The sequence below is a fragment of the Chiloscyllium punctatum genome, chromosome 40 (assembly GCF_047496795.1).
Source record: "Chiloscyllium punctatum isolate Juve2018m chromosome 40, sChiPun1.3, whole genome shotgun sequence".
NCBI lineage: Eukaryota > Metazoa > Chordata > Chondrichthyes > Orectolobiformes > Hemiscylliidae > Chiloscyllium > Chiloscyllium punctatum.
Genome location: NC_092778.1, coordinates 45267798 through 45295721, shown reverse-complemented (window position 1 = coordinate 45295721; position 27924 = coordinate 45267798). Strand labels below are relative to the sequence as shown.

Here is a 27924-nt window from a genome sequence, read left to right as displayed (position 1 = left end):
CATTGTATGAGGATTTCATGAAGGTCTGGCACTCATCGGTGAAGTGGTATCGAGTTGGCAAATTATGGTTTGTATTTTTAAAAATTTATTCCTTAACTGTGTCTGTGTGAGACTGGGGTTTGCGATCAAAGAAAATTGGGCTTTGATTATAGATATAACTAGATTGCCTTGTTGTTAATGTGTTCTGAAGTTACATTATTAATAATAAATTGTTCATTTTTGTTTAACTTATAAACTTGGCACCCGAGGTTTATGATTTGTACAGTCTGGTTAGGAACAAATCAGCAATTTTGAGAATATATTTATATTTTAAGTTTACAATGTTGCAAACCCAGTGATAGGCTAACAAAATTGGAAATTGCTGGAAAAGCTCAGCAGGTCTGGCAGCATCTGTGGTGAGAAAGCAGAGTTAACATTTTGGATACCAGGAGCCTTCTTCAGAATTGTGAGGCTAATTTGGTTTGGTTTGCTATCCCGGTGTCATAACAAAATCATAACAAAATACGCAGTAATTAACCTCCAGTCTGAGATCTGACCTGGCCAATGTTACCATTAGCTGGGATCATATGGCACTATTTAAAGAGCAGGGAAGATCTCCTGTCCTGGGCAAAGTCCCCTTGTTTCTTTGCCATGCACTGCTTTAAGGGTGCAGACTTTTTAAAACTATTATTGCATGACCCTGGCAACTTAAAGCAGAAGTCTTGAACAGAGGCTGCGGAGGAACATTTGGGTCACTAAAATACAACACAAGTTAAATGCTGATCCTTGACCAATATTTATCCCTCACTAAGATTTCTAAAACAGATTATTTGATCGTTATCACATTAGTGTTCATGGGAACGTTCTGAAAGTGCCATGTTGTCTACATTAGAATGATAACTATGTATCAGATATACTCTTATTGGTTGTAAAGTGCACTTGGACACTTTATGAAAAAGCACTATATAATGCATTTTTTTTTAAGATGAAAAAATTTGCATATAGTTTTGGAAATGGTGACAAGCAATTAGGTGGAGGTCGGGGAGGTACTGTCACAAGCAGTATTCAGAGGATTCTTTGTTAGGGTCTATAAACTAGAAGCAGAGGAGCAGGAGGGAATAAAAGGAGGAGACAAAGGAATTGAATAAGTGATAAATAATTTTACTTTTACTTTTTCTGCAATAGACCTCAGAAATAAAAGAAAACAAACAAATCAATAATGAATGCGAAAAAGAAAGCTGCAGAGCTTGAACACAGTTGGACTGAAAAAGATTGGTGATGCACATAACTAAACTCCACATAGGTGAAAGCGACATCAGCTTTATCCCGTCTCTGTGCAGCTGATATACATGACAGCTTTCCTGTTTTTCCAGGCTCAACAAACACAAATACTGGGATTGGGCCAGTCAGAAACTGATTTTCTCTTATCACCTGTAAAATGTACTGACCGTGAAGTGGGCATTGCAATTACTAGTGAAACTCATATAAGAATTTATAATCCATTTGTGGTACCGTAGGACAAAACTTGCTCTTGAAACCCTCACCTGAATTTTCATAATACCCCAGTTTTTAATCTAATAGCCTTCAAGAGGAAAATAGCCTACAGACAAGGCAAAAAACATCAGATGAAGCAATACATTATTTAATCAGGACAACAAAGATTTGAGTGTTTTATAATCTGTCGTTGACATGATTTTATAACTGTCTAATGCACATGTGCACAAATACAGTATCTAAGATAATAATAATTATGTGCAATAAAAGATTACAGGCCAATTGTTTGCTTTTTATCAAGAACACTACTTGTGCTATCCAGTAGCAATAGTGAAATTCTGCAATCTGGCACCAGCTCACGAACAATGTATTTTCTGGTTCTGACAATGTGACAGTAATCTGGCCTCTATTTAATATATAACCATCTTCATTGCTGGTAGCACTCTGTCCAAAGTTTGTATTTCCAAGCTCCAAGCTTCTCTGTAGTTTAGTAACAGTGCCATTTCTGTTTACAACAATCACTTGTAGTCATAATAGCATCTTTATCATACTAAAATTTCCAATACAGTTTACAGTAGATCAGCAACATATTCTGACACTGATCTCTATAAGGAGAAACATAGAAATGCATTAGAGGTCAGAATCAGAGGAGTAGAGATCTTGAATGTTTACACAGAATGTACGAGACCAAAACAGATCATTCTGCACAATTAATCCATGCTGGCTGTGAGATATTGTACTTCAGGCTATCTTTATTAACTCACTCATAAGCTCGCTATATTCATTAATATTGGGTTCCCGTTCATTCATTCATCACCCTTTACTAACCCATTATTTACTATAACACGGTTCATCCATTCATTCATAAAATCGCGTTTCTGTAGTATCCAAATTTAAATCACTACTGCACTCAGCATACAGAACAATACCGTCCCCGTCAAGTCTCCACGAAACATTATAATATTAATCAGCCCTTACTAACCATCTCCTGGATCTGAATAGATTAAGTATCTGTTAAATACCTTTTAAAAGGGCCATTATCGCTTTAAGAAACTAACTGACAAAACAGCGCTTGCATGAAATTGTATGAATGAATGCAAGTCATACCGGCAAATAGCAAATAAATCTCACCACACAGTTGCACCAATTAGTTTAATATCCTTTATTCTTTCATTGATTTCTAACTTGTATAGAGAAAAAGGCCTAGTATTTTTACTAACATTTACTAATTTAAAAGACTAAAGAACTAACACCTCTAATTATGCAAGCAGACCAGACTAGACATCCCATCAGCATTTAGCTCATTTTTAACCCACCTCCTGTCTCCCAGGACAGAAGCCCTTCAAACCTTTGTATATTATAGGTGGGAAACGTAACACAGTAATGATATGTAAGAACTGTGTATAAAGAGCTCGTGTAAGAGCTGTATTTTGGGATTCTATTGCCGCCTCAAACTTGTGCTGTGATTGCTGAATAAAAGAGGCTTTTTTCGCCACTCACCAATTTCAGTCGTTATTTGAACACTCTGCCACTGCTGGTAATCATGCTCCACTCAAGCCAGACCATCTGGAGTCAGGCAGGGCTGCCCTCTCTCTTCTGCCTTATAATGTATGCTGCATAGAGCCATTTGCCGAGTCCATCAGGAAGGATGCGAGCCTGAGGAGGGGTGACTATCCCTGGCTGCGGGGGCCTGCAGGTTAAGACCTCCCTGTACATGGATGGCGTTGTCGTTTTCTGCTCGGATCCGCTGTCTGTGCGCAGAGTCACGTGCATATGTGACCAGTTCGAACGGGCCTTGGGGGCCAAGGTATACCAAGGCAAGAGCGAGGCCATGCTCTTCGGGAACTGGGCCGATCAATCCTCGATCCCCTTCACCGTCAGGACCGACCACCTGAAGGTGCTGGGTATTTGGTTCGGGGGGGGTTGGGGCGTGCGCCAAGTCTTGGGAGGAGCGTATCAGCAAAGTGAGACAGAAACTGGGCAGATGGAAGCTACGGTCGGTCTCCATCGCAGGAAAAAACCTGGTCATCAGGTGTGAGGCACTGTCATTGCTATTATATGTGGAAAAGGTCTGGCCTATTCCCAGAACCTGTGCCGCTGCAGTCACCCGGGCCATCTTCCAGTTTATATGGAGGTCAAAGATGAACCGGGTCCGAAGGGACTTGCTATACAAAGATCTGGGCAATAGGGGAAAAAATACACCCAATGCCACCCTCACCCTGATGGCCACCTTTGTGTGTGGCTGCATCAAGCTGTGCATGGATCCCCGGTATGCAAACACCAAGTGTCACTACGTACCGAGGTTCTACCTGTCCCTGGTGTTGCGAAGGATGGGCCTGGCCTCGTAGTTGGACCGTTGTTTTTACCTCGTTCCGTATCACCGGTCCTTCGTGGAAATGTTTATGAAGAAAAACACCTTTGACCACAAGTCCATCAGGAAGTGGTCAGCACGTAGTGTCCTCGAGACCCTTCGGGAAAAGGAGAGGGCGGATCCTGTTGAGCGGTTCCCTGAGCAGACTGTCAAAGCCATTTGGCAGAATGCCTCATCGCCAGAACTTTCCAACAAGCACCAAGACATGGCTTGGCTGGTGGTGAGAAGGGCTCTGTCTGTGAGATCCTTTATGCATGCCCGGACTCTCAGCCGCACTGCACGCTGCCCTTGAAGCGACTGTGGGGGGGGACTAGACTGTCACACACCTCCTTCTGGAATGTGCCTACGCAGAAGAGGTCTGGAGAGGAATGCAGTGGTGTTTGTCGAGGTTCGTCCTGAGCAGTGCCGTGACATGGGACTCCTTGCTCTACGGTCTGTTCCCCGGGACGCACACAGAGACGAACATCAACTGTGCCTGGAGGATCTCAACTCTGTGAAGGATGCTCTCTGGGGGTCTGAAACCTGTTGATCTTCCAGCTGAAGGAGTTGACCCTGACTGAGTGTTGCAGACTGGCACATTCCAAGGTCCAGGACTACGTGTTGAGGGACACGCTGAAGCTTGGGGCAGCTGCCGCCAAGGCGCAGTGGGGAAAGACCACCATGTAACATCTGCCTGCCTAAGAAGAACAGGGGGCCCACGCAGTTATTTGGGCTCTGCTGACGCCTCAGCTAAATATATGATTGAAAAACGTACAGACCTGTATATAAAAATGCTAAATTCTGATCTCTGTATGCAAATGTTTACATATGTATGGCATGACCAACTGTACAGACCATCAAATTAATTTATGAATAAAGTATATTTTTGAAATTAAAAAAATCATGCTCCACTCAAGCCTCCTTCCATCATTCCTCACCTGACTCAATCAACAGAACTCTATTTCTAGTTCCCTCATGTGGTTATCCTAGCCTCCTTTAAATGTATCTACGTCATTTGCCTCGAGTATTCTCAAGAGTACACCACCTGTGGTAGTCGAGTGCTTTCACCACACTCTGGGTAAGTGCATTTCTTCTGAATTCCACAGCTGAATTATTAGTGATTGCCTTCTATTATCTGGTATCTAGTTTTTGTTCTTTCTCACACTGTATGCATTATCTTCCAAACCCAACCAAACATCCCTCTTAGAGCATCTCATGTTTCTCTTCAAGTTGTAGGGCTGCAGGAGATTCCAGATATAGGGAAGGTCATGATCATGTTGGGATGTGAAAACAAGAGAAATTTTACAAAGGCATAGCACATGTGACTTTCAGAGATGTGAGACATGTTATTTTCCTGCCTCAGTATCATGATGACTTGGAGTGAACTTTGTGGTGAAGCTGTGCATCAAAGATAACAGGACATAGTAGATTTTGAAGGTTGTATGGAAATGAGCACTCTTTGACTTAAGGCAAGTTGAAAAGTTAAAAAATGATTGATTTGCATATTTCAAGTGTAGAACATGTCTTAGTAAGTAAGCTTAACACTCACGTTTAATAGCAAAGTATGTAAATTTATCAATTACAAGACAGGTTTGAAAGATCCCACACTTACGGCATTTAAGTGTCAAAATACATAAAACAGGGAGAAAAAGTAACAGTATTTAAACTCTCAGTCTGGGTCAGTTGATAGCAATCTTGTCTCTGCTACAAAGTTCCAGGTTCAAGTCACACTCCAGAGCTTCAGCAGAACATTCTACTATAGTGCTGAGGGAAATGCAGCACAGTCAGAGGTGCTGTCTTTCAGGCACAATGTTAAGTCAAGCTCCTTCTGCTCTCTACAGTGGGTGCAAATGATCCCATGGCAATATTCTAAGGAACAGTAGGAAATTCTCCCTAGTATCCTTTATTCCTCAATCAATATCAGAAAAACAACTTATCACTGTCATCCTGATGCTACCTGGCTTGCTATGTTCTTCCAGCCTCCTACCTGTATAATTTGGATTCCAGCACCTGCAGTTTTTTTGGTCTCTAATCTTGTTTGTTGTGGTAGCTTGCAATACACGAATGTGCTATGGGGCTTCCTACATTACAATAGTCACTAACATTCAAAAAAGTACTTAGTTGCCATAAAGCACTTTCATGACTCAATCATCATGAATGGCACTACATAAATACCAGACTTTCATTATAATAAGACTCAGCATTGAAGCAAAAAAATTAAACATTTATAACCCATTCCATTGTATGTGATGAATTAGGGGAGAAAGTGAGGACTGCAGATGCTGGAGTATCAGAGCTGAAAATGTGTTGCTGGAAAAGCGCAGCAGGTCAGGCAGCATCCAAGGAGCAGGAGAATCGACATTTCGGGCATAAGCCCTTCTTCAGGTTGAAACGTCGATCCTCCTGTTCCTTGGATGCTGCCTGACCTGCTGCGCTTTTCCAGCAACACATTTTCAGCGTATGTGACGAATTAAGCAGGTAGAACATAGGCCAGCCCTATTTTGTAATTTGTACTTAAAATCAGCAGCTTAAGACGCTAAACAAGATGATTAAAGCATTTAAAAAGGAGTTTTAGCATTTGACTACCACAGATGACAAATAATACCAACAAAACCAGATTGAGCTTTTGTGCTGTATAATTGAAGAAACATTACAAAAATTACTGCTATCAAGCAGATGAATCAATTAACATCTGTAAATTTGGACTCAAACTGGCTTAAATCAGTTCAGAACTATGCAACTTGTAAAATATCCAAACAAATTTTAATTCTTTTGATTTTGACCAGCTTCCATCTCCGAGAAAAGGAAGCTCCTCCCACCCTGCCCCCTGTAAAAATGCCATCCCATATTCCCAATTCCTTTGCCTCCGCCGCATCTGCTCCCCCGAGGACCAATTCCAATACCGAACAACCCAGATGGCCTCCTTCTTCAAAGACCGCAATTTCCCCCCAGACGTGGTTGACGATGCTCTCCACCGCATCTCCTCCACTTCCTGCTCCTCCACCCTTGAACCCCGCCCCTCCAATCACCACCAGGGCAGAACCCCACTGGTCTTCACCTACCACCCCACCAACCTCCAGATAAATCGTATCATCCTTCGTCATTTCCGCCACCTCCAAACAGACCCCACCACCAAGGATATATTTCCCTCCACTCCCTCTGCGACTTCCTCATCAGGTCCAAGCCCCCCCACGAACCCAACCTCCACTCCTGGCACCTTCCCCTGCAACCGCAAGAAATGCAAAACTTGCGCCCACACCTCCCCCCTCACCTCCCTCCAAGGCCCCAAGGAATCCTTCCATATCCGTCCCAAATTCACCTGCACCTCCACACACATCATTTACTGCATCCGCTGCACCCGATGTGGCCTCCTCTACATTGGGGAGACAGGCCACCTACTTGCGGAACATTTCAGAGAACACCTCTGGGACACCCGCCCAACCAACCCAACCGCCCCGTGGCTGAAAACTTCAACTCCCCCTCCCACTCCGCCAAGGACATGCAGGTCCTTGGCCTCCTCCATCGCCAGACCATGGCAACACGACGCCTGGAGGAAGAGCGCCTCATCTTCCACCTAGGAACTCTCCAACCACAAGGGATGAATGCAGATTTCTCCAGCTTCCTCACTTCCCCTCACCCCACCTTATCTCAGTCCCAACCCTCTGACTCAACACCGCCTTCTTGACCTGCAATCTTCTTCTCAACCTCTCCAACCCCACCCCCTCTCTGGCCTATCACCCTCACCTTAACCTCCTTCCACCTATCGCATTCCCAACGCCCCTCCCCCAAGTCCCTCCTCCCTACCTTTTATCTTAGCCTGCTTGGCACACCTTCCTCATTCCTGAAGAAGGGCTTATGCCCGAAACGTCGATTCTCCTGCTCCTTGGATGCTGCCTGACCTGCTGCGCTTTTCCAGCAACACATTTTTCAGCTCATATCAATACTCTCCCTCACTCACATCATAGAACCATATAGAGCATAAAAGATGAGCATTCAACCTCACGTCTCTGCTGGTCTTTTGAAAGATCTATTCAAATAGCCCCTCTCCTATGTTCTTTCCTTAGCCCTGCAAATTATTATTTTCCAAATCATTCAATGGATGTCAATGTCATTGGCATCTTTTGCCCACTCTTAGCTGCTCTTGAAAAGGCGGTTGTCAGCCACTTCCTTGAACTATTTCACTCCACGTGGTGCAGGTTCACTCAAAGTGCTGTTACCAATTGATTTTGACCTAATGACAGAAAAGGAATAGCTATGTACTTCCAAATCAGAGGAGCACTCAACTTGGAAGGGAATTTGCAGGTAATGTTGTTCTTATGCTCCTGCTGTTCTCATTCTTTTCGGTGATTGCAGTCTTGGGAGAGGCTACTAAAAAAGTTTTGATTACTTGCTGCAGTGCACCTTCTCCATAATACACAATGTACTGGTTACAGAGGAGATGTACATTCAAGGTGGTGGCTGAGATGCTGTTTCAAGTTTATGTCTGATTTGTCTCGAGTCTTCTTCCATCATCTTTTGATGCAGTGCATCCAAGTCATAACTCATGATGCAAACATATTTCTCATTTCCCCTCTGATTCAATTGTTAGAGCTAGCGTCTACAAGGCAACACATCACGATGCATAGCCATATCCAGGTTATGGATCAACCTCAAATGCAATGCAACTCTAGGCCTTAAACTCTGAATCACTGTGACTGTTAAGCAAACAGCCAAGTGGTCGCAGGAGATAGTCCAATTAACAGTCAGCAATAATATTCCACAACGCAAAACAGTACAGAAGATGACAAAACTAGCAATGAATAAGGTTAATCATTTGAGATTAATAGTATAGTGAAATTCAATAGTTCAAATATATCATTACATCTTCTGCACAGCAAGTCTTAATAATATGGTTAAATGACTGAGTGAAAAAGATTAAATGGTTCACGAGTCTGTTGGGTGAGACCAAAGAGTTTGCGTTTTTCCATTCACAGACGGTACTTTGTAAAAGGAGAAAAAACAGCTAAGTCATGTTAGGTTACATTCCATAATCAAGATATCTGAATATCAACCAGTTTTCAAATTCTAAGAATTGCCTGCAAGTTGTATCAAACTAAATCAAACAGCAGCTTTTGTAAAATGCAAGTGAGCAAACATAGACATTTTATCATCCTGCTGATCCACTTTACACCAGGTTCCTGATCTATGTGGTTTCTTGAACAAAAGCAATTCTATTCTGAAGGCTACACATGTGAAGGGAAGAGGAAATGAACTGACAGCCCCACTCAAGCAGACTGGAGTAAAATAGAGTTGACTGGAGTGAGAACAGAGCAATAATACAGATTAACTGCCTGTATTCAAAACTATTATCCAAATAAATATATCATTTTAAATCCTTTGGGAAAATAAATTCACAGTGCATCCTCAAATAAGACACTGTGCACTTTCTTATTATGGTGCTACCTTAAAGATAAAAGGAGTTAACAAAAACAAATCTCACATTTGAACAGTAATTACAAAAACATTGAAGCCTACATCCCAAGATGATATATAGGAGCATGAACAGATAAAACTAAGCCTTAGGAGGAGACATTAGGAAAGAAAAGCTTGAACAAAGAAGCAGGTTTTAAGAAGCATCTTAAAAAGGCGGACAGAGTTAGAACAGCAGAGAATTAAAGAGGGTATTCCAGGACCTAGGTCTGAGTAATTAGAGGAATATTGACTACTTGGAAGGATGTATGAGTTAGGGAAGAAAATCAATACTACAAGTCCACTGCAAATCAGGTCAGAGCAAAATTTACTCCAGTGAAATATCCTTTGTCATAAAATATGAGTTGTATTCACAAATGTGGTGGTCATTCATGTTCTACCAAGTTCATTTGACAGGTGAATGTTTATCAATTACCAATATGATGGAATGTAAATTACTAGTTAGTTAACTGTAAAATAATTTAAAGTACCATTTAATCAATAACTACGTATGAGTGGGTTTACAAATAGGTATCTGAACATCAAGTTAACATAAGCCTTTTTAACAATGTAGCTTTGCTTCCCTGTCTCTTTCACTCAAATAGAGGAGGAAGACATTTGGGGAGGGAATTTCAAACATTATGGTCTACACAGCTGAAGGATCCACAACCAAAGCTGTAACAGAGGGAGGGGAGAGCAAACTGGCAGGCATAGTTGAGAACTGGAGATGGCAGCAGAGGTGATTAGGTGGAGGACACAAGAGCTTATATTTTCAATTCACCAAGAAGCCAAGATAGGTCTGAAGGTTTGGAGTGTTGGACAAGCAGAATTCTGTATGGGTTGGGATAAATGAGTTGGGCAAAATTATCTTAGATGGAAGCCACAAGAAAGGTACTGGAGAAATCAAGCAAATTTAGAGTTAAAGATAATGGGGACAATGTTTCAGTGACATTGGGAATGATAAGCAAACAACGAGAGGGATAGAGCCAATGGAAAGTGTGTACCTTTTTGTTAGGTTAGGCAAAAGTATCGACTTCAAACTTTTTGCTCTCAAACTGTAGGGAATATTTAAAATAAAAGCAGAAAATCATGTAGCATCCGTGGTGAAAGAAACAATGTTAACGACCTTTTGGAATTTTAGTGCAACCATTATTTATCAAATTGGCAACTTGACACAGTTTTAGGTTAAAATAACGGTCTATATATGGTCAGGGTAAAGCTTGAGGCTGATCCTGTGTCAATAGACAATGTGGTTAGAGTTGGGAGGAAGTGTGGAGGCAACTGTTACTGAAGATTAGCTGGCTGCCCTAGGGGTGACAGGAGCAGAGTCAAGAAAGTATAATTTCAGTAAGATTGGCTGCGTTGAGTTGAATGGAATAACCAATTATGGTATGAATCTTAAAATTCTCAGCCTCACGAGGCAGGGACGTTGAAGATCAGTTCTGAAATTTTCAAGACTGAGGTTGAAGGGCATCGACTAAGTAAAGGGAACAAGAGATATGAAACAAAAGCAGGTACTGGTTAACAATTACTCAGCCGAGTAATGCACTGGATTTTGGAGTTTCAAAGGTCAACTTTGCTTTTGTGTTTCACTCCCTTCTTTTCCGGTATTTGCTTCCAATGCTGAACCATCAAGAGAGTTGGATGTATAACAGCTTGCCACTGGCTGTATAAAATCAATCCCAGCTAATGGGTTAATGATGCACAGGTAATAGAGAACAAAAAGGCAGTTCATAATAACCCATTACATTCATGATCTGCAACCACCAAATCAATTACAAGACTTTATTCACTGCTTAAGGCTCACTCTTCTTTGCAATGGTACTTATCTATTTTCCAGACAACTCAAACACAGAAAAGAAAACTCTAAACTGTAGCTTCAAGCAAGAGAATCAGGAACAGCTGCTACCACATGAATTGACTAACAGTGGCTGATACTCCATCTACATTCATATGCATTGCAAGGATATCTATGCCTACTGCTCTTTATTGAACATTGCTGCGAAAACACACAGCCAAGTACCATTTCACTTGTCTACTTCTATGGTTAAAAATCACACAACAACAGGTTATAGTCCAATAGATTTATTTTGGAAATAAAAGCATTTGGTGCGCTGCACATTTGTCAGATAGCTAGTCTGACAGTACCACTCAGATCACTAAAAATCTCATGGTTGGAAGGAGTCGATATTTCACCCTTACAAAGCTTTTCAACTATAATTCCTGTTTTAATGAGACCACCCTTGTGGATGAATTAGTACCGTCATGACACAAGCAGAAATTTACTTATTTGCACACATCAATTTCCTGCATTCTCACACACAGTCTGTGACTAAAGAGATATAACGACCTTCAACAGAGAGTTATATTTATTTTAAAAACATTTAACAGAGAACATGGGTTGCCACATGAATTTAATTCATGTGGAAAACATCCATATTTTTGGTTGTGTAATCTATTCTAAATTGATTAAAAATAGGATACCTGCTGGTAAAACAAAATACTAGGAGATTTCAACTATCTGTCAATGCTCCTCATCCTTACTGTCTCCCACAATCTCCCCTTGTCACTTAAGGATTTTTAGTATCTAAATCTGTTCTTCTGACTATATTAAAAATCATAAAATAGATGAAAAAAAGGAATCAAGACTATAATATGTTGATTACTGATGTCATTTCTCACTGCCACAACTTTGCACCCCAATGTTTCACGAATGAACTCTACGCACTGTCAGCCATTTTGAGTGGGTATCCACGATGACTAAGAACATTGAACACATGAAAGGACCTGCATAGTCAACGTGTAATGGAGTCCAGGGTTTACCCAGCCATTCCTGTGAATGTGGGGAAACTGCTGCTGGTAATTTTTGTCCTTATTGACACTCTGGGCACTACCCCAATTGATGAAACCATTTGCAATGCAGCAAAGGCAGTTACAAATACATGAACAGGTACTCCATGGACCCAGAAACCACTTACTGAATCAATTGCCCACAATTGTCCCGCTGCCACTGAAACTGCCCTGTTCATACTACATCTGATCAACTGCTGTTGGCACTAAGAATGAATCAGTTTGAACCTGCAGCCTTCCACAAAGCTTGAGAAGTTCCATATTGAATTTTTTTTTAATTCATTCAAGGGATTGAGGGTGCTGCTGGCGAGGCCAGCATTCATTGTTCATCCCTAGGTGCAGTTGAAGAGTCAACCACATTACTGTGGGTCTGGAGTCAAATTCGACCAACTGCTGTGGAAGGATTCGAACCTGGGTCCCCAGAACATTATCGGACTCTCTGGATGAATAGTACCACTAGACTACTGCCTTCCGTTTGCTTCAACACTTGATGAAGAGGGAGATCTCACAGGTTCCAGAACAGTCAAAAAGGCGGTCTAGGAGCCAGGCATGTTTTGTTCTTGAACCATTTGAGTTTACAGCTTTCACATGGTCCATGTGCTTGTTCAGGAACGTCGCACTGTAGTTTATATATCACGAGATGTGATCTTATATTGACCATGCCTCTTACCCATACAGGGACATTACCATGGTTCCTACACCAAACTTCATCCCCTGGGTAAAAGATTTCTCTAGCTTAGCGGAGTCTTGCATCCGGTATTGGTGTTTCACCTCCCCCTCCCCAGATACAGGAAGATCAGATTCAACCTGGTATGGAGTCTTCTCCCAATTAGCAACTCTGCTGGAGCTATCCCTGTAGTTGCATGAGGGTGGTCCTGTAATCAAATAGGAACCGGGACAGTTTGGTATCTAGAGAAGCTGTACGCTATTTCTTAAGCTTGCCTTTAAAGTTTGGACAGCTCTTTCTGCCAGACCATTGGATGATGGATGGTATGGAGCTGTCCTTATATGTAAAACGTCATTTGACTTCAGGAAATCTCAAATTCCCTCCAGGTAACTGATGGCCCATTATCTGTGATCAACAGTTCTGGGAGTGTATTGCAAAGATGCATGCAGTTTTCTATAAGCATTCCCATGTTTCACGAATGAACTCTACGCACTGTCAGCCATTTTGAGTGGGTATCCACAATGACTAAGAACATTGAACACATGAAAGGACCTGCATAGTCAACGTGTAACGGAGTCCAGGGTTTACCCAGTCATCCCTGCGAATGTGGGGAAACTGCTGCTGGTAATTTTTGTCCTTATTGGCACTCTGGGCACTACCCCACCAATGCGGTTATGTCTGCATCCAATCCTGGCCACCAGACATAACTTCTCACCAACATCTTCATCTTTGGAACACTCTGAATGACCCTGGTAGAGTTCAGAGAGAAAGTGAGGACTGCAGATGCTGGAGATCAGAGCTGAAAATGTGTTGCTGGAAAAGCGCAGCAGGTCAGGCAGCATCCAAAGGAGCAGGAGAATTGATGTTTCAGGCATGAGCCCTTCCTCATTCCTGAAGAAGGGCTCATGCCCGAAACATCGATTCTCCTGCTCCTTGGATGCTGCTTGACCTGCTGCACTTTTCCAGCAACACATTTTCAGCCCTGGTGGAGTTCAGCCAGTATCTGGCAGTGACCTTTGACTCTTGCTCCCCATAATAATATGCTGTCCTCTACTGTGATCTGGTCTCTCAGAATCCAAAAAGGTTTAAATTCTGGTTTCCCACATCACCACCAGCTGCTTCGGTTTTCCAGGACCAGATCTTTCGGCTTCCAAAGTCTGATATTGTCAGCTATTACTGGAAATGTGTCCAGAAAATTTAAAACCATTATGGACCCTTCCCATGCTGTACCATGGGAAGGTGGCTCAAAGCATTCATATTTGCTACTTAGCCTCCCAGGTGTTCTGACTAACAATTATATGCACATTAGAACCCACTGCTGAGTTTGGCCTGTAGCCATAGGTGCCTTGTTCTCTTTAAGTAGACCTAGCAGAGGTTTGTGGCCCATTATCATTACAAACTTACATCCTTAAAGATAGTGATGGAACTTCCTGATTCCAAATATGACGGTCAAACCTTCCTTCGCTATCACGGTGTATTTATGGACTGCATTAGCCTAAGTCCTAGATGCTTAAGTTATTGGGTGTTCCTCTCCACTGGGCCACCCATGAGGCTATTACTACCCCAGTGCTGTATGGGAAGGCATCACATGTCAATAGCAGGCCTTGCTTGGGATTATACTGTGCCAACACCTTAGAGGATGGTAGTTGTTTCTTCATTCCCCTAAAGCTATGGGTTGGCTAAGTGACCATTTCCAAGACTGTAAAGGACGTATGAAAGAGGAGGGAGTGGACCATACAGCCTGTTGAGCTTGTTGCATCATTCATGAAGCTGAACTTCTACCTCAATTCCACCTTCCTGTTTGCTTCCCAAACTACTCCCGTTAAACACACATAGGATGTGGATGTCACTGGTAGGACCAGCATTTATTGCTCATCCCGAATTGTCCTTATGAAGGGCAAAAATCTCACCAAAGCTCTATCCATCTCAGCCTTAAATATATTCAAAGACTGAGTGCAGTGTAATGATTGTGAAAGTACTTCAGAATGACAAAAGTGAAAGGGCTTGATGGTTAGAAGTGTATAAAGAATCTAAAGGAACATGGAGAATCAGAGTTTAAAACATAATGAACCATGATATATATATATTCAGAAGGCAACAGTTGCGGTTTTAAGTAGATATGCCCACTGGACTCCAACTAGATCACAGATTAAAGTCCAAAGGCCAACTAACTGATGTGGAGGAAGCACAAATTTGTCTTTTAAAGAGAAACCAAACACATCAAACAATTAAAGAAATCAGAAACATCTTATCTGTAAACACCATGAAAATTAAGCCATTAATCAGTTACCAGGTTCCTTTGAAAAGTAATTTTTCTTCTTTCCCTTTCAGACAGATTTTACAGCTAGTAAAATACTGTTTGCGTTTATATTTTATTTGTGCTATTGAGCACTTATAATTGTAATTACTCAATCGCTCTGCCAGCTGTAACTCAAAAACATTGACATGCTTCTTGGATTTGCAGATACATAATATCCTCAAGTGGCAAAATTATAACTAATTTTTAATACTTATCAATAATTCACATAGGATTTCTGTTTTAAGTTTTGCAGTCCCTCCCTCTAACTTCACCTGAAACGTAATCCACAGTCGCTTAATTGACAGGCCTGCATAGCTACCATATTTCCTGTGTTATTACAGCAAATGCTTTAAAGGGTTAAGTGGTCATGAAAAGTGCAATATAAATACAGGTGTTTATTTTCTTTCCATCTATGTATGATACGATTGAGAGGGTTTTTAAAAAGAAATCCCTGCAAATAAATCAATACATTACTATTTCAGTAATTACTTTGGCCCTAAAACATTACTGAAATGAATTATACTGTTAAAACTATGTTGGTTAATTATGATCTGTATCTTTTTTCAAGTCAAAATTAAAGTAGGCTTTATCAGAATGATGTCTTTGAACTATGCACTATCTCACTATTCACACATTTTAAAGCCAGCTTAACTGAAACTTGCACTGAGGTTTGATTTTAAAACCCAGAAATATATGCAGTTAAACCATTACCAATAACAGATTAGCATTGGTCCTTTTCCAGTAGTAAGAATCACATTTCCTTCCAGTCCCATACAGAAACATATTAGGCTAAAGATAAACATCTATCAAAAGGAATCTCATGCATATTATTCTGTGTGTGGGTTACATCTGGTGTATACATCTTATGCTCCAAATTATAGTTCTGAAGTAATCCTATCTAAAAAGTTGGATTATCAAAACATCTAATGACAGGTTCTTTGATGGCTTTTGACAAAGGCCAACAACCAAAAAATGCAACTAAGTTCAAAAAGGCATTTTGTCATTTTTACTGTAAATATAAGTTATACATTTTAATTTTTCCTTTACAATTTTAAGATTGATTTTCAATATCAGCCTCTAACCAAACTGATTCCTTGATTTAATAATTAGTAAGGATATAGTCCAAAATTTAAGGTTAAACATACATGTTCATAAAAATTTTTCTTTTCCAGATTCTGAATGCCCTCTTGTATATGTACAACATTTTTTCTTGCTTAGAGTAAATTGCTCAATGCACTAACAAATACACTATAACCTGGTGATGAGCGATTTTACTCTGGCAGAAAAGATGGAATAAATAAACAAACAATTGCAATGATTTTCAGAAGTATAATAGAGCCAGTTTAATCTGCCTCTGGGACAAACAGGCAATTGCTCCAAGGATGCAAACAATCTCGTGAAGGGTAATTCCTGACTTCCAGGGACTGGGGCATCACTTCCAACTGTAAAATAATTTTCAATTAACAAACCACAACATTAATTTCACATATTAGTCCATCATGTTAGTGCATTATTTTATACACAGCATAAGGGTCCCAGGTTCAATTCCAGCCTCGGGCAGTTGTCTGTGTGGAGTTTGCACATTCTCCCCATGCCTGCATGGGTTTCCTCCAGGTGCTCCGGTTTCCTTCCACAATCCAAAAATGTGTAGGTCAGGTGAATTGGCCATGCCAAATTGCCCATTATGTTAGGTGCATTAGTCAGAGGGAAATGGGTCTGGGTGGGTTACTCTTCAGAGGGTCAGTGTGGACTGGTTAGGCCGAAGGGCCTGTTTCCACACTGTAGGGAATCTAATCTAAGCTAATATACAAGAACATTAGAGCAGTTGTCCTCTCAGTTGCATGATGCTACCATCTCTTTTACACTGAGATTGCAATTGCCCAAAGTCATTTTAAAATGCTTATTATTGAAATGTTGGAAAATTGTTGAAAAGGGCAGCATGAAATTGCCCAAGAATCTGGAAGACAAGTACACTGAACTCTAACCATGTGAAACACAGATCCTGTAAAGAATTGAAAACCGTTCAAGAAATATAAATTGCAGCTTTGATGTACTACAATAGAAGAACAAATGGAACTGACCACTAATGAGAATCCAAACAGATAACCTAAATACATGATTTATGGTACCAGTGACGAGATTGATACCTAGCAATATTAAGACATTGAGAATGCACAAAAGTGCATTTGTGGCCTCCTATGAAATCAGTTAATAGAATCATTCTTAAAAAACAATGGCAATTGAAATTAAGTCTAGCAATTCCTCATATTCTATTTCAGCACAGACGGCAGAACAGTTGGTTATTGAATTATTGTTTTAGACATTTCAAAGTCAAATTAATAACATTTGGTGCAAACACAAATGAATGAGCAATTGCCTGACTGCATTTTGGCAAAAGAATCAATAAAATTAGAGCTCCACATGATTTCCAACAGGACCCTGGATTGAAATATCTTGCTAATAAAGCAGCTGCACTGAGCAATTCACATCTGGTTGTTTTCATCCATATTGGAATATTACTACAGAAATCTTACATCATGGGTGCACTCAGATCAGCAGCAAAGACAGTAAATATATGACCAATTGCAATCATTTTCAACAGTGTAGTGGAGCCAGTTTAAATCTGTCTGCAGGACGAAGGGGCATATTGCTCCTGCTCTGGAGGCAAGCAATCTCATGTGAGCGACATTAGTTTTACAATCTGCAGTGAGATTTCGGCTGTTTAATTTTGTTCCTCATAATTATAAAACACTAGCGCAGGTTATTCAGCCAATCGTGCCTGTGTCAGCTCTTTTGAGAAAGCATTCCAATTAGCTGGAAAAACCCAGCGCGAGTACTGGTTTCAAATCTTTTGGTCAAACGAGAATTCAAATTTTAAATTGATGCTTTTCCTTTCTGAGTTCATTGAAATATCAAGAAGTAAAATTGGTGAAATCCCTTAAGGTAGTTTTAGATTGTTGTCGAGAACAGAGGACACAAAGGAGAAATTTAACCTTGCAATCAGATCAACAAACAGGATTCTACAGGAGGTTCCTGTATATTCTTTTCATGTTAAAATGTAGTATCAACTCTTTAAGATAATCTTTAATCTGTCTCGTGTTCATGAATACAATTTCAATTTCCTTTCGCAAATGATATCGGTTTAACCACAAACCAAAAAGAGTATCAAACTTAGGGCAACCACACCCAAATCGCTTAACCTTCAGTCTCCACTATCAGCTCAAAAGTAACGAATACAAACCAAATTTTTCCAGAACATCACAACAGAGACACAGCAAAATGAAATACAACTTCACCTCTTTTCTGCATGCATTCCAGTTTGACTATCTAGCCAGTAAGTTGGGCTACACTCTCACTGCAACATAAAACAAAATGTTTTTCTTACTTTTAAAATTAATGCAAAGTATGCAGGAAACTGCACACATGGAAAAGCAATCCCATCACACACTGTCAAACATGGATTGTGTCAACCCTTCGCTCTGACTTCAACACAAGTAGAAAATGATCTGCTAGTTGAAGAAACCAAGAAACAAGGGCTTCTCCGAGTTCAGCAGCTGGAGATCCCATTCAGGACATAGGTACCAGTAAAATAGCACGTCAGGTTGTTTGAGGCTAATTAGGCTGCAGTAGATTATAAATATGTTGTTTCTGTAGCACTGATGCTGGAGTTGACACTAAAAATCACATTCTTTCATTCATCTAATATGTGCACAAAATACAAGGATAGTTGTGTCACTGGACATAGGTTCATGCCTGTAATTATCCTGACAAAAGAATCTCATATGGAACAATCTGAAAACAGGTTCTGCACAAAAAGATTTAAAAGACCAGATCTAAAATTAAAATCGAAAAGAAAGAGGAACACACTATTGGGTGGTAATATGATATGCAAAATAAGTTAAAGGAAATGGTACAAACCCAAAGAATTGAAGACTTAATTGAAAGTAAAGGCTTTCACAGATTATTGATATAGGTCAAATACAAAAATCAAGCCTTTAGAATATGTGCAAAAAAAAATGTAGCTGCTAAATCTCTCAGATAAGATTATGGAAGTCAGCTCAATAAAACTGCACAATTAAAAGACCTACTGGTACTTTTGGAAATTACAACTGCTGATTAGCTCAGGTTTTGTAAAATATTGGTACAGTTAGACTTGCTACATTCAAAAAGGTCAAGTGGTACACCTGGTAGCTGAGCTAGATTGTTTTGCTTTGTGCTACTGATGAAAATTCATGCAATCACAATAATAAATGTTTACACATAATCGCAGCTAACACAAAGTTAAAAAAAAGACTTTTAATCTAGTGATTTCTAGCCATTTGAACATCTAGATGTATTAAATTCTAGCTAGTTGTGGAATAGTTGAAATTATTTGTCTAGAATAACATATGCAATCAGAAGTCAAATAGGGCTACTAATACAATACTGCACTTTGTAAAAAATGAACTATTTAGCAATTTGAAAGATTTCAATGTGAAACCCTGCATAAATGCAAAGAATTAAAATATAATTTCTCTTCCCATAAAATGACTCCTTATGGTTTGAAAAAGCATGAAGTGAATCTAAAGTATTTCAGGTGACATAAAACATAATTTGATAGAATCAAACAGTAAGGATAGAAGCTTTTCGGGCCATCATTCAAAATATTTTGTACACTTCTTAAATTACAACTTAGAGGCTTACTTCTCTCGAACAACATTTTTATGCATTGAAATGGGAAATGCTGCTTATCCCCTCAAACCTGTTCCACTATACAACCAAAACATGGCTTACCGAATTAGGAGAAAGTGAGAACTGCAGATGCTGGAGATCAGAGCTGAAAAATGTGTTGCTGGAAAAGCGCAGCAGGTCAGGCAGCATCCAAGGAGCAGGAGAATCGACGTTTCGGGCATAAGCCTTTCTTCAGGAAGGGCTTATCGAATTAGCTCAACATCCACAGCTTTTTGGGGGATAGAGTTCCAGATTTCCACATAACTTTATGTAATAAAATGCTCCCTGATTTCACTTCTGAATCGCCTAGCTTCAATTTTAAGATTGTGCCCCTATTGTTGGATGGCCTAGTGGGTGGAAAAAGCTTGACTGATTCTATCAAAACATTTTATGTACCCTGATCATAAGGGACTGCACAGTGGCTCAGCGGTTAGCACTGCTGCTGCACAGCACCAGGGACCCGGGTTCAATTCCAGCCTCAGGCGACTGTCGTGGAGTTTGCACGTTCTCCCTGTGCCTGCGTGGGTTTCCTCTGAGTGCTCCGGCTTCCTCCCACAACCCAAAGATGTGCAGGTTAGGTGAACTGTGTTAGGTGCATTAGTCAGGGGTAAACGTGGATAAATGGGTCTAGGTGGGTTACTCTTCAGAGTTCAGTGTGGACTTGTTGGGCCAAAGGACCTGTTTCCATATTGTAGGGAATCTAATCTAATCAGACCACCACTCAGCCTTTAAAAATTCAAAGAACACAAGTCGAATTTATTCTCCTTAACAGCTTTTTCACACCAACTTTAGTTTACAATGTCTTCCCCTACACTATCCATATCCACCATTTTACAGAAAATAGGGTGCAGCAAGAGACAGAAAGAACCAAAACACAGCAAAGAAATCAGAGGTGCACTTCTGTGGTCAAAAAACAGCGCAGAATGGGAGCCCAGAAGACCATTCAGTGCATTAAAATCTTGTACAGGTTTAAATTAACTTACTTCTGACTCTGAAAAAAATACTTGCATACTGTTTTGCACCTTATTGTTTCATCAACAAACCCACAGAAAGAATACAGGGCGTATGCATATGCTGTGTAAATGAGTATCTAGACTACATGACCAACAATAGTGTCGGTTTCTCATTGATTATTGATTAAATATCATAAATTTTGTTAGCCACACTTGGGTTCCCAATTAGCCAGATGTGGCTAATGTAAAGAACACCATTGAAATAAGGCACGATTAGAATCAATTTAAAAATTAACATTTCATTTCAAAAGAATCATTTACCTAAATTTCTGAACTGTCAACTTTGCAGAATGAAATAAAACGCTTTTGGATTGCACGAGAAAAGGACGATTTACCTACATATTATAAATCTCCAAGTATAAACTAAAAGGAAATCCATTAGCTACACTGGGCTGTCTACTAACATTACAATTTGGGAGATTGCTATGGTTACTGATTGCACCACACAGTTGTTCGGATAGGTTAACAGCCATTTAAACTGGACTGCTGAAACATGTAATCGGCAAAATACTCAGTACACATAAGCAGCTTACATGAAAATTAGTCCACCAACTCAAAGCCACTCAATCATTCTGAAGATGCAGAAGAAACAACACAAAGAATACCAATAGAAAACACTTGGTGGAGGGAACTCTCAGTGCAAATACAGAATGAGAATGCAAATATTTATCTGATGTCTTTTACACCGCCAGGTTTTCCCAAACCAGTTTTCAGGCAATTGTTTGAGAGGTGAAGTTGCTGTTCAGCTTCAGATAAATGGGACAACGTACTAAATGTGCAGCAAGAGCCACAAACAGCAATGGGCTAAACATCTCAACTGGGTTTTGTCATAAATATTGACCAGGACAGCAGACATTGGCTGCCTTTCTTCAAATAGTGTACTCAGATCAGTAATGTACTTCTGATGCAGATAGAGCCATAATCTGATATCTCATCCAAAAATGTCATGTCTGACTGCAGTTTTCCCCCAGGACTGTCAGTTTTGATTATGATGTGGAGGTGCTGGCATTGGACTGAGGTGGACAAAAGTTAAAAATCACATGACACCAAGTTATAGCCTCAGGTTTATTTGGAAGTGCAAGTTTTCGAAGCGCTGCTCCTTCATCAGGTAGCTAGTGGATTAGGATCATAGGACACAGAATTTATAGAAAAGATCATTGCATCAGTGTATTACAATATTTTAAACAGCAGTTTAGGTTTATTCATTATATTGCATCAGTCATGACATTATGATCTTTTGCTATAAATTGTGTCCTTTGATCCTACTCCACTAGCTACCTGACAAAGGAGCAGTGCTCCAAAAGCTCGTACTTCAAATAAACCTGTTGGACCATAACCTGGTGTCGTGTGATTTTTAGCCTTGATTATGTTCTTAAGACTCACAGCAGGATTCTGACGCAGGAGTGCCAACACTGAGACAAGTATTGCGACAAAAAATTAATGTAAAACAAATATGTTCCAAGATTTAGTTGTATTTTAATTAAATAAAACCAGGTGCAGTGCAACTGCACTGCTGAATGATCTTGACATTACCTGTCCCAAAAGCCACAATAGGTCACAGATGAGCTGGTATCTGCACTAATTTATACTAAACTTCATTTCTTCAAAAAAAATTACGACAGTTTTTTTTTCAAATGCCAAAACCTCCAGGAGTCTGGAAGTAAAACTAGTATTTCTAAATTAACAAAGTGTTTGTAGTGACAGACACATGATGTTTTAAATATCTGTTACCATCATACTATTTGTAAAATAGTAAAATTTACTTTTAATAAATGTAGCAGTATTGCAATCTTTGAATCTAATAAGCATACCATATGTATTATTAATAAACTGTTCCTGCTTTCCTTTCAAATTCTTCTATTTGGCAGCATTTTAAAAGTTCTGTAAACAAAAATATTTGGTTTTTAATAAGATGGGACTGTTCACATCAATTTGGTTATTGCATTCTACCCTACATACTACCAAGTCCTCATTTTAAAACTTCTTTTATACCAAGGAACACTTCAGCTTGATTAACAACGTGGAAATGTGACAAGACTGTTTTAAAAATGTAAACAAAGAATCACACATTAGAAATATTCAATGCATGAGATTCTTAAACCGACTTCACACCTCTCAAAACCCAAAACAAATGTGTACAATTTGAAGTTAGATCAGCCACTGCAACATTTCAAACCAAATGGCTCCAATTTATCCTAACATAGAGTTGAAAAAGCTTCCTTTCCAACATGTGCAACACAAGGTTTCCTGCTTCCTTCTCCAAGACAACACTTGTGATAGAATTGCCTGCAATAGGAGCTTCTAAAATTAACCTGATGTACATTGAAGCAAGAAGAAACAAATGTTACAACTTACATCATACACTGGAACTAATGGTTTCTCTTTGATTAGCTTACAAGTTAAAAAATTAAGTCCCAGGGTGTTCTATCTTTCACAGAATAACAGAGATCGGTGCATTGTCTCATTCACTTAGAAAAATTGGGTGAGAGAAATCCAGAGCAGAGCAAGAAAGGGAAAGAAAAGAATAGGCAAAGGGTAGAACAACAAGAGGCAGAGGTGAGGACAAAATGAGTGGGAGACTGCTGGAGAAGGAATGGGATGTTGATGCACCAAAGAGAAGGGGGTACATTGATCTTATCGTTGCGGGCACACAAGCCACTGAAGGTACTGTTTGGGCACAGTCCTAGGGCAAGAGGACAGACACAGATAGAAAAACATCAAAGTTATCAGTGATATGGTTAAAGATTCGGGATGTTGTGAAATGTTTTGGGAGATGGTGAGGGCGTTGATGGGAAACGATTTGATAGGAAGAATCTTTTGGGGGGGGCGGTTTGGGATGTTGGATGAGAGTGGGGGATGAGGTACAGGGGATTGGTTTGTTGTTGGGATATGGGGGGAGGGAATGGGGGTACCCACCTGCGGACTCCCCGGTGTTGATCCAGTCAGGATTGGCCAGGCTGGCGATGGCGAAGATGTCGGCGGCCAAGAAGAGACATCCTGAAATAATGGTCAGTTTATCCATGGCGGGTGCCAGCCGGCGGCAATGGGAGAGCGGCCGCCCTCACTCCGCATCCAGACAGCGGCGGCCAGCAGCCGCCCGCCCCGAGCCGCGAACCATCATCGCCCGAGCCCAGCCGGGCCCAGCCCGGCCCGCGGAGCCCAGACCCCGGGCTCGGACCCCGGTCCGCAATCCGAGCGCGGGGCTCCCGCAGATTCCCGCCTCTATCGGCCTCAGTTTCCCGTCTCCATTGGGCGGTGAGTGACCGGGGAGAAGGGGGTGGAGGGAAGGGGGGAAGGGGAGGGGTAACGCTCGAGACCGGATCCGATCGAAAGCCCCTCGGCCCCCCCGGGCAGCGCCTCGAAAGACGAGGGCACCGACTCAATCAGCGGCGACCGCAACGCCAGCGTGCGCGCCCCCCCCCCGGCACGCGCCAGCCAGCCAGCCTCCAGGAACGCGCGCGTAGGCGGGGCCGCGCACATCTCCAGGCAACGGCGATCCCGACTGAAGCGAAATCTCGCAAGCGTCCTCACCTCCCCCCCCCCCACTTTATAATGAGGGGGCTGGGGTTAAGATTAAAGTCCAGGATAATCCAACAGCCTCATTGTCCTGTTCAGTAGAAACGCTCAGATTTAGAAAGGTGTGTATTTCACATTCCGGTTCCGACTGTCAAAACAATAAAGGCTGACCTTGTCTCAGTGCACCACCGAGGGAGTGCCGCACTGTCGGCGGGTCGGCACTGAGGGAATGCGGAGGGTATGATTTGGAGGTGCCGGTGTTGGACTGGGGTGCACAAAATTATAACCCGGTTATAATCCAACAGGTTTAATTGGAAGCATTAGCTTTCGGAGCGCTGCTCCTTCATCACGTGGTGGCGGAGTATACTCAGGAGCGGTGCTCCAAAAGCCAGTACTTCCAAATAAACCTGTTGGACTATAACCTGGTGTTGTGTGAGTTTTAACTTAGGAGGAGGGTAGGCCCAGGACATTGGTTACACTTTTAGAATATTGTGTGTAATTCTGGTCTCCCTCTTCTTGGAAGGATGTTCTGAAACTTGAATGGGTTAGAAAACATTCACAAGGATGTTGCCAAGGTTGGAGGATTTGGGCTACAGGAAGAGGCTGAATCGGCTGGGGCTGTTTTCCCTGGAGTGTTGGAGGCTGAAGGATGACCTTTGGTTTATAAAGTCATGGATAAGGTAAATAGACAAGGTCTTTCCCCTGGGGCGGGGAGTCCAAAACTAGGGGACATAAGTTTAGAGTGAGATTTAAAAGAGACCAAACATATATGTTAGATGGTGCATATATGGAATAAGTTGCCAGAAGAAGTGGGATGTTGCAAGATGTTTTGGGAGATGGTGAGGCATTGATGGGAAATGATTTGATAGGAAGAATATGTTTTGGGGGGGTGGGGAGATTTGGGATGTTGGACGAGTGGGCGATGACGTCCAGGGGAATGGTTTGTTGTAGGGATATGGGGGTGGGTGGGTGAAGATACCCACTTGTGGACTCCCCAGTGTTGATCCAGTTAGGAGTGACCAGGCTGGCAAAGGCAAAGATGTCAGCAGTCAAGAAGAGACATCCTGAAATAATGGTGGGTGCCAGCCGGCGGCAATGGGAGAGCAGCTGCCTTCATTCCACATCCAGACAGCGGCAGCCAGCAGCTGCCCGCCCCAAGCCACAAAGCATTGCCTGAGTTTAGGTAACATACAGTGTGGAAACAGGCCCTTCACTGACCTTCTGAAGACCAACTCACCCAGACCCATTTCCCTTACATCTAACACAACGGGCAATTTAACATGGCCAATTCACCTAACCGGCACATTTTTGGACTGTGGGAGGAAGGAAACTGGAGCACCCAGAGGAAACCCACGCAGACACGGGGAGAATGTGCAAACTCCACACAGACAGTTGCCTGAGGTGGGAATTGAACCCTGGTCTCTGGCACTGTAAGGCAGAAGTGCTAATCACTGTGCTGCCCAAAATTTAGTACAATTGCAACATTTAAAAGATGGGTATATGAATAGGAAGGATTTAGAGGGACATGGGCCAAGTGCTGGCAAATGGAGCTAAATTAGGTTAGGATATCTGGTCAGTATAGATGAGTTGGACCAAAGGGTCTGTTTCTGTGCTGTATACCTCTACGACTCTCTTTGTCATATTCTCTACCCTCCTCTGATCATTGCAGTCTGCCAACTTTGGCTTCTTCCATATCCCCAATTTTAATTGGCCAACTGTGAAAAGCTGTGCGTTCAGCAGCCTGGACCTCACGCTCTAAATTGTTAATTTAATTAACTTTAACATTTCTCTTAGAGTGCTCCTTAAAACATAACTCTTTATCAAGCTTTTGATCACCTGTCCTAATACTCCCTATTCTGGTTTGTGTTAAATTTGCTTTCCATTGTTCATGTGAAGTATCTTGGGATGGTTTACTACATTAAAAGCGCTATATAAATATATTCGCTGTAGTTGATTGTAAGTTTTAAAAGACAAAAAATACGGAAAACGTTTTACAGTAAGATACTTAAAATAAGAGAAAATATAAATAAAGTTCAAGATGAATAAAATACGGAATTTTGGTAAAGGGTTCAGGAATTAATTACAGAGCAGACATTAAACTGCAATCTGAAGTTTAGGCATCCGAACTGAGGTGAAGATCTAAATGGGAAACAGCCCCCTCGTGTGCTAATGCTGGAGAATTGTTGCTGCAGACTGTACAGGTGTGGTGAAGCAGTTTACTGCATTTAAGGAGCAGCTTTTAACAAGGACGTAAACGAAGCAGTCGCACAATTATGAACCTGTCCTGTAAAACAATGTTTTAGAGGCGATAAACTTTCATATTCACCAAATCCCAGTAAAATGTCCACAGCATGGAAACCAAGATTAATCCTCCAAAAAGTATTACTGAATCCCGAGTGCCCCTACTACTTGAATTTTCGTTTGTGATGTGTGTCGAGTTTTCTCAACGTGCAGCTTATGCGTGCGCCCACTTAAATGAGCTGGTTACATATCATAGAGGCAGCGTTGTTCCTAAATAGAGAGCAGAAGATGAATTCTACCCTGTTGATACTATCTGAAAGGCGATCCTACAGATTGTCTGCCGCCCACCCAACATACCAAAGTTTTCTCACCAAGATATCTCCACTGCTTTCCTCCATCCGACTTCCGTCTCATCTCAAAGTTACTTGGTTCAAACTGACAGCCTTTTTCCTGTCTTAGCCCATTTCAGGCGCCTGTCAATGGCAGATAACCGATCACTTTTTTTATATCACGATCCCCTTACATTCCATATCGACTTGCAAAAACGTGCCCAGAACCCTCACTGTTTTGAGTGTTACACTCAGCCCAGAGAATTTCAGAGTCAGGTTGAACGAATGATTCTTCAAGCTCCCTCTGGAGGGTGATTTACTCACTTTTTTGATTGTTGTAAATGAATGGAACAAACGGAGACCAGGTTAGCACCTAAACAAGGGCTTGAGCCCTAACTCCCCCCTGGATTAACATATGGAGCTCCCCCTCACTCATTACATTTCCATTTTTAACACACGGACCGCCTGCATTCGAGGCCAATTGTTCCATTTGTTTCCCATCTTCTCATTCAAACAAAAAAGGTTTTGAAACATATTTATCCCATTGAAATGAATGAATTCAATCAGTGTGTAACTTGAGGTCAGCAGTTAAACCGGGCCCACCCAGACCGCAAGTGATCATTTGTAATGGAGGTGGGGGAATATTGAAACTAAAAGTCACTTGTCGAAGTAGCTTTCCAATTGCACACTACCTGCTCCCGCATCTGCCTATTTACCCAAACACTCTGGAAGCATCGGATTTACAACATTCCAGAGTCATAACATTTCCGAATTTGAAAGGTTCCCAGAACAGTTCTCTGTTGCTATGGGAGATCTGGGGTTTGTTTTTGAATGGTTAAGTGACGTTCTTGTCATGTTGCACAGAAAGTGCCTAACCACTTTCCACGTGTTTGGTGTATATTGCCACCGTCTCCCAGCCAGGGCCCGCCGCAGTCATGACGCCTGAAGATTGGAACGTCCGCCCTATACGAGGTGGGCCTGATGGGGAAACAGCAACATTTCACAGGGAGGGGGAGGTTTAGATTGTT

At 41.3% G+C, this 27924-nt stretch overlaps 2 protein-coding genes across 2 annotated transcripts in view; one reads left to right on the top strand and one right to left on the bottom strand.

The window, feature by feature from the left end:
• Nucleotides 1-24201, bottom strand: part of LOC140464550 (uncharacterized protein C16orf52 homolog B) — a 98120-nt gene extending 73919 nt beyond the window's left edge. The window contains exon 1 of the mRNA XM_072559763.1: nt 23727-24201. Coding sequence (XP_072415864.1) covers nt 23727-23832 — 106 coding nt within the window. The 5' untranslated portion in view covers nt 23833-24201. The remainder of the gene's footprint in view (nt 1-23726) is intronic.
• Nucleotides 23831-27924, top strand: part of LOC140464800 (uncharacterized) — a 31279-nt gene continuing 27185 nt past the window's right edge. The window contains exon 1 of the mRNA XM_072560287.1: nt 23831-24065. Coding sequence (XP_072416388.1) covers nt 23831-24065 — 235 coding nt within the window. The remainder of the gene's footprint in view (nt 24066-27924) is intronic.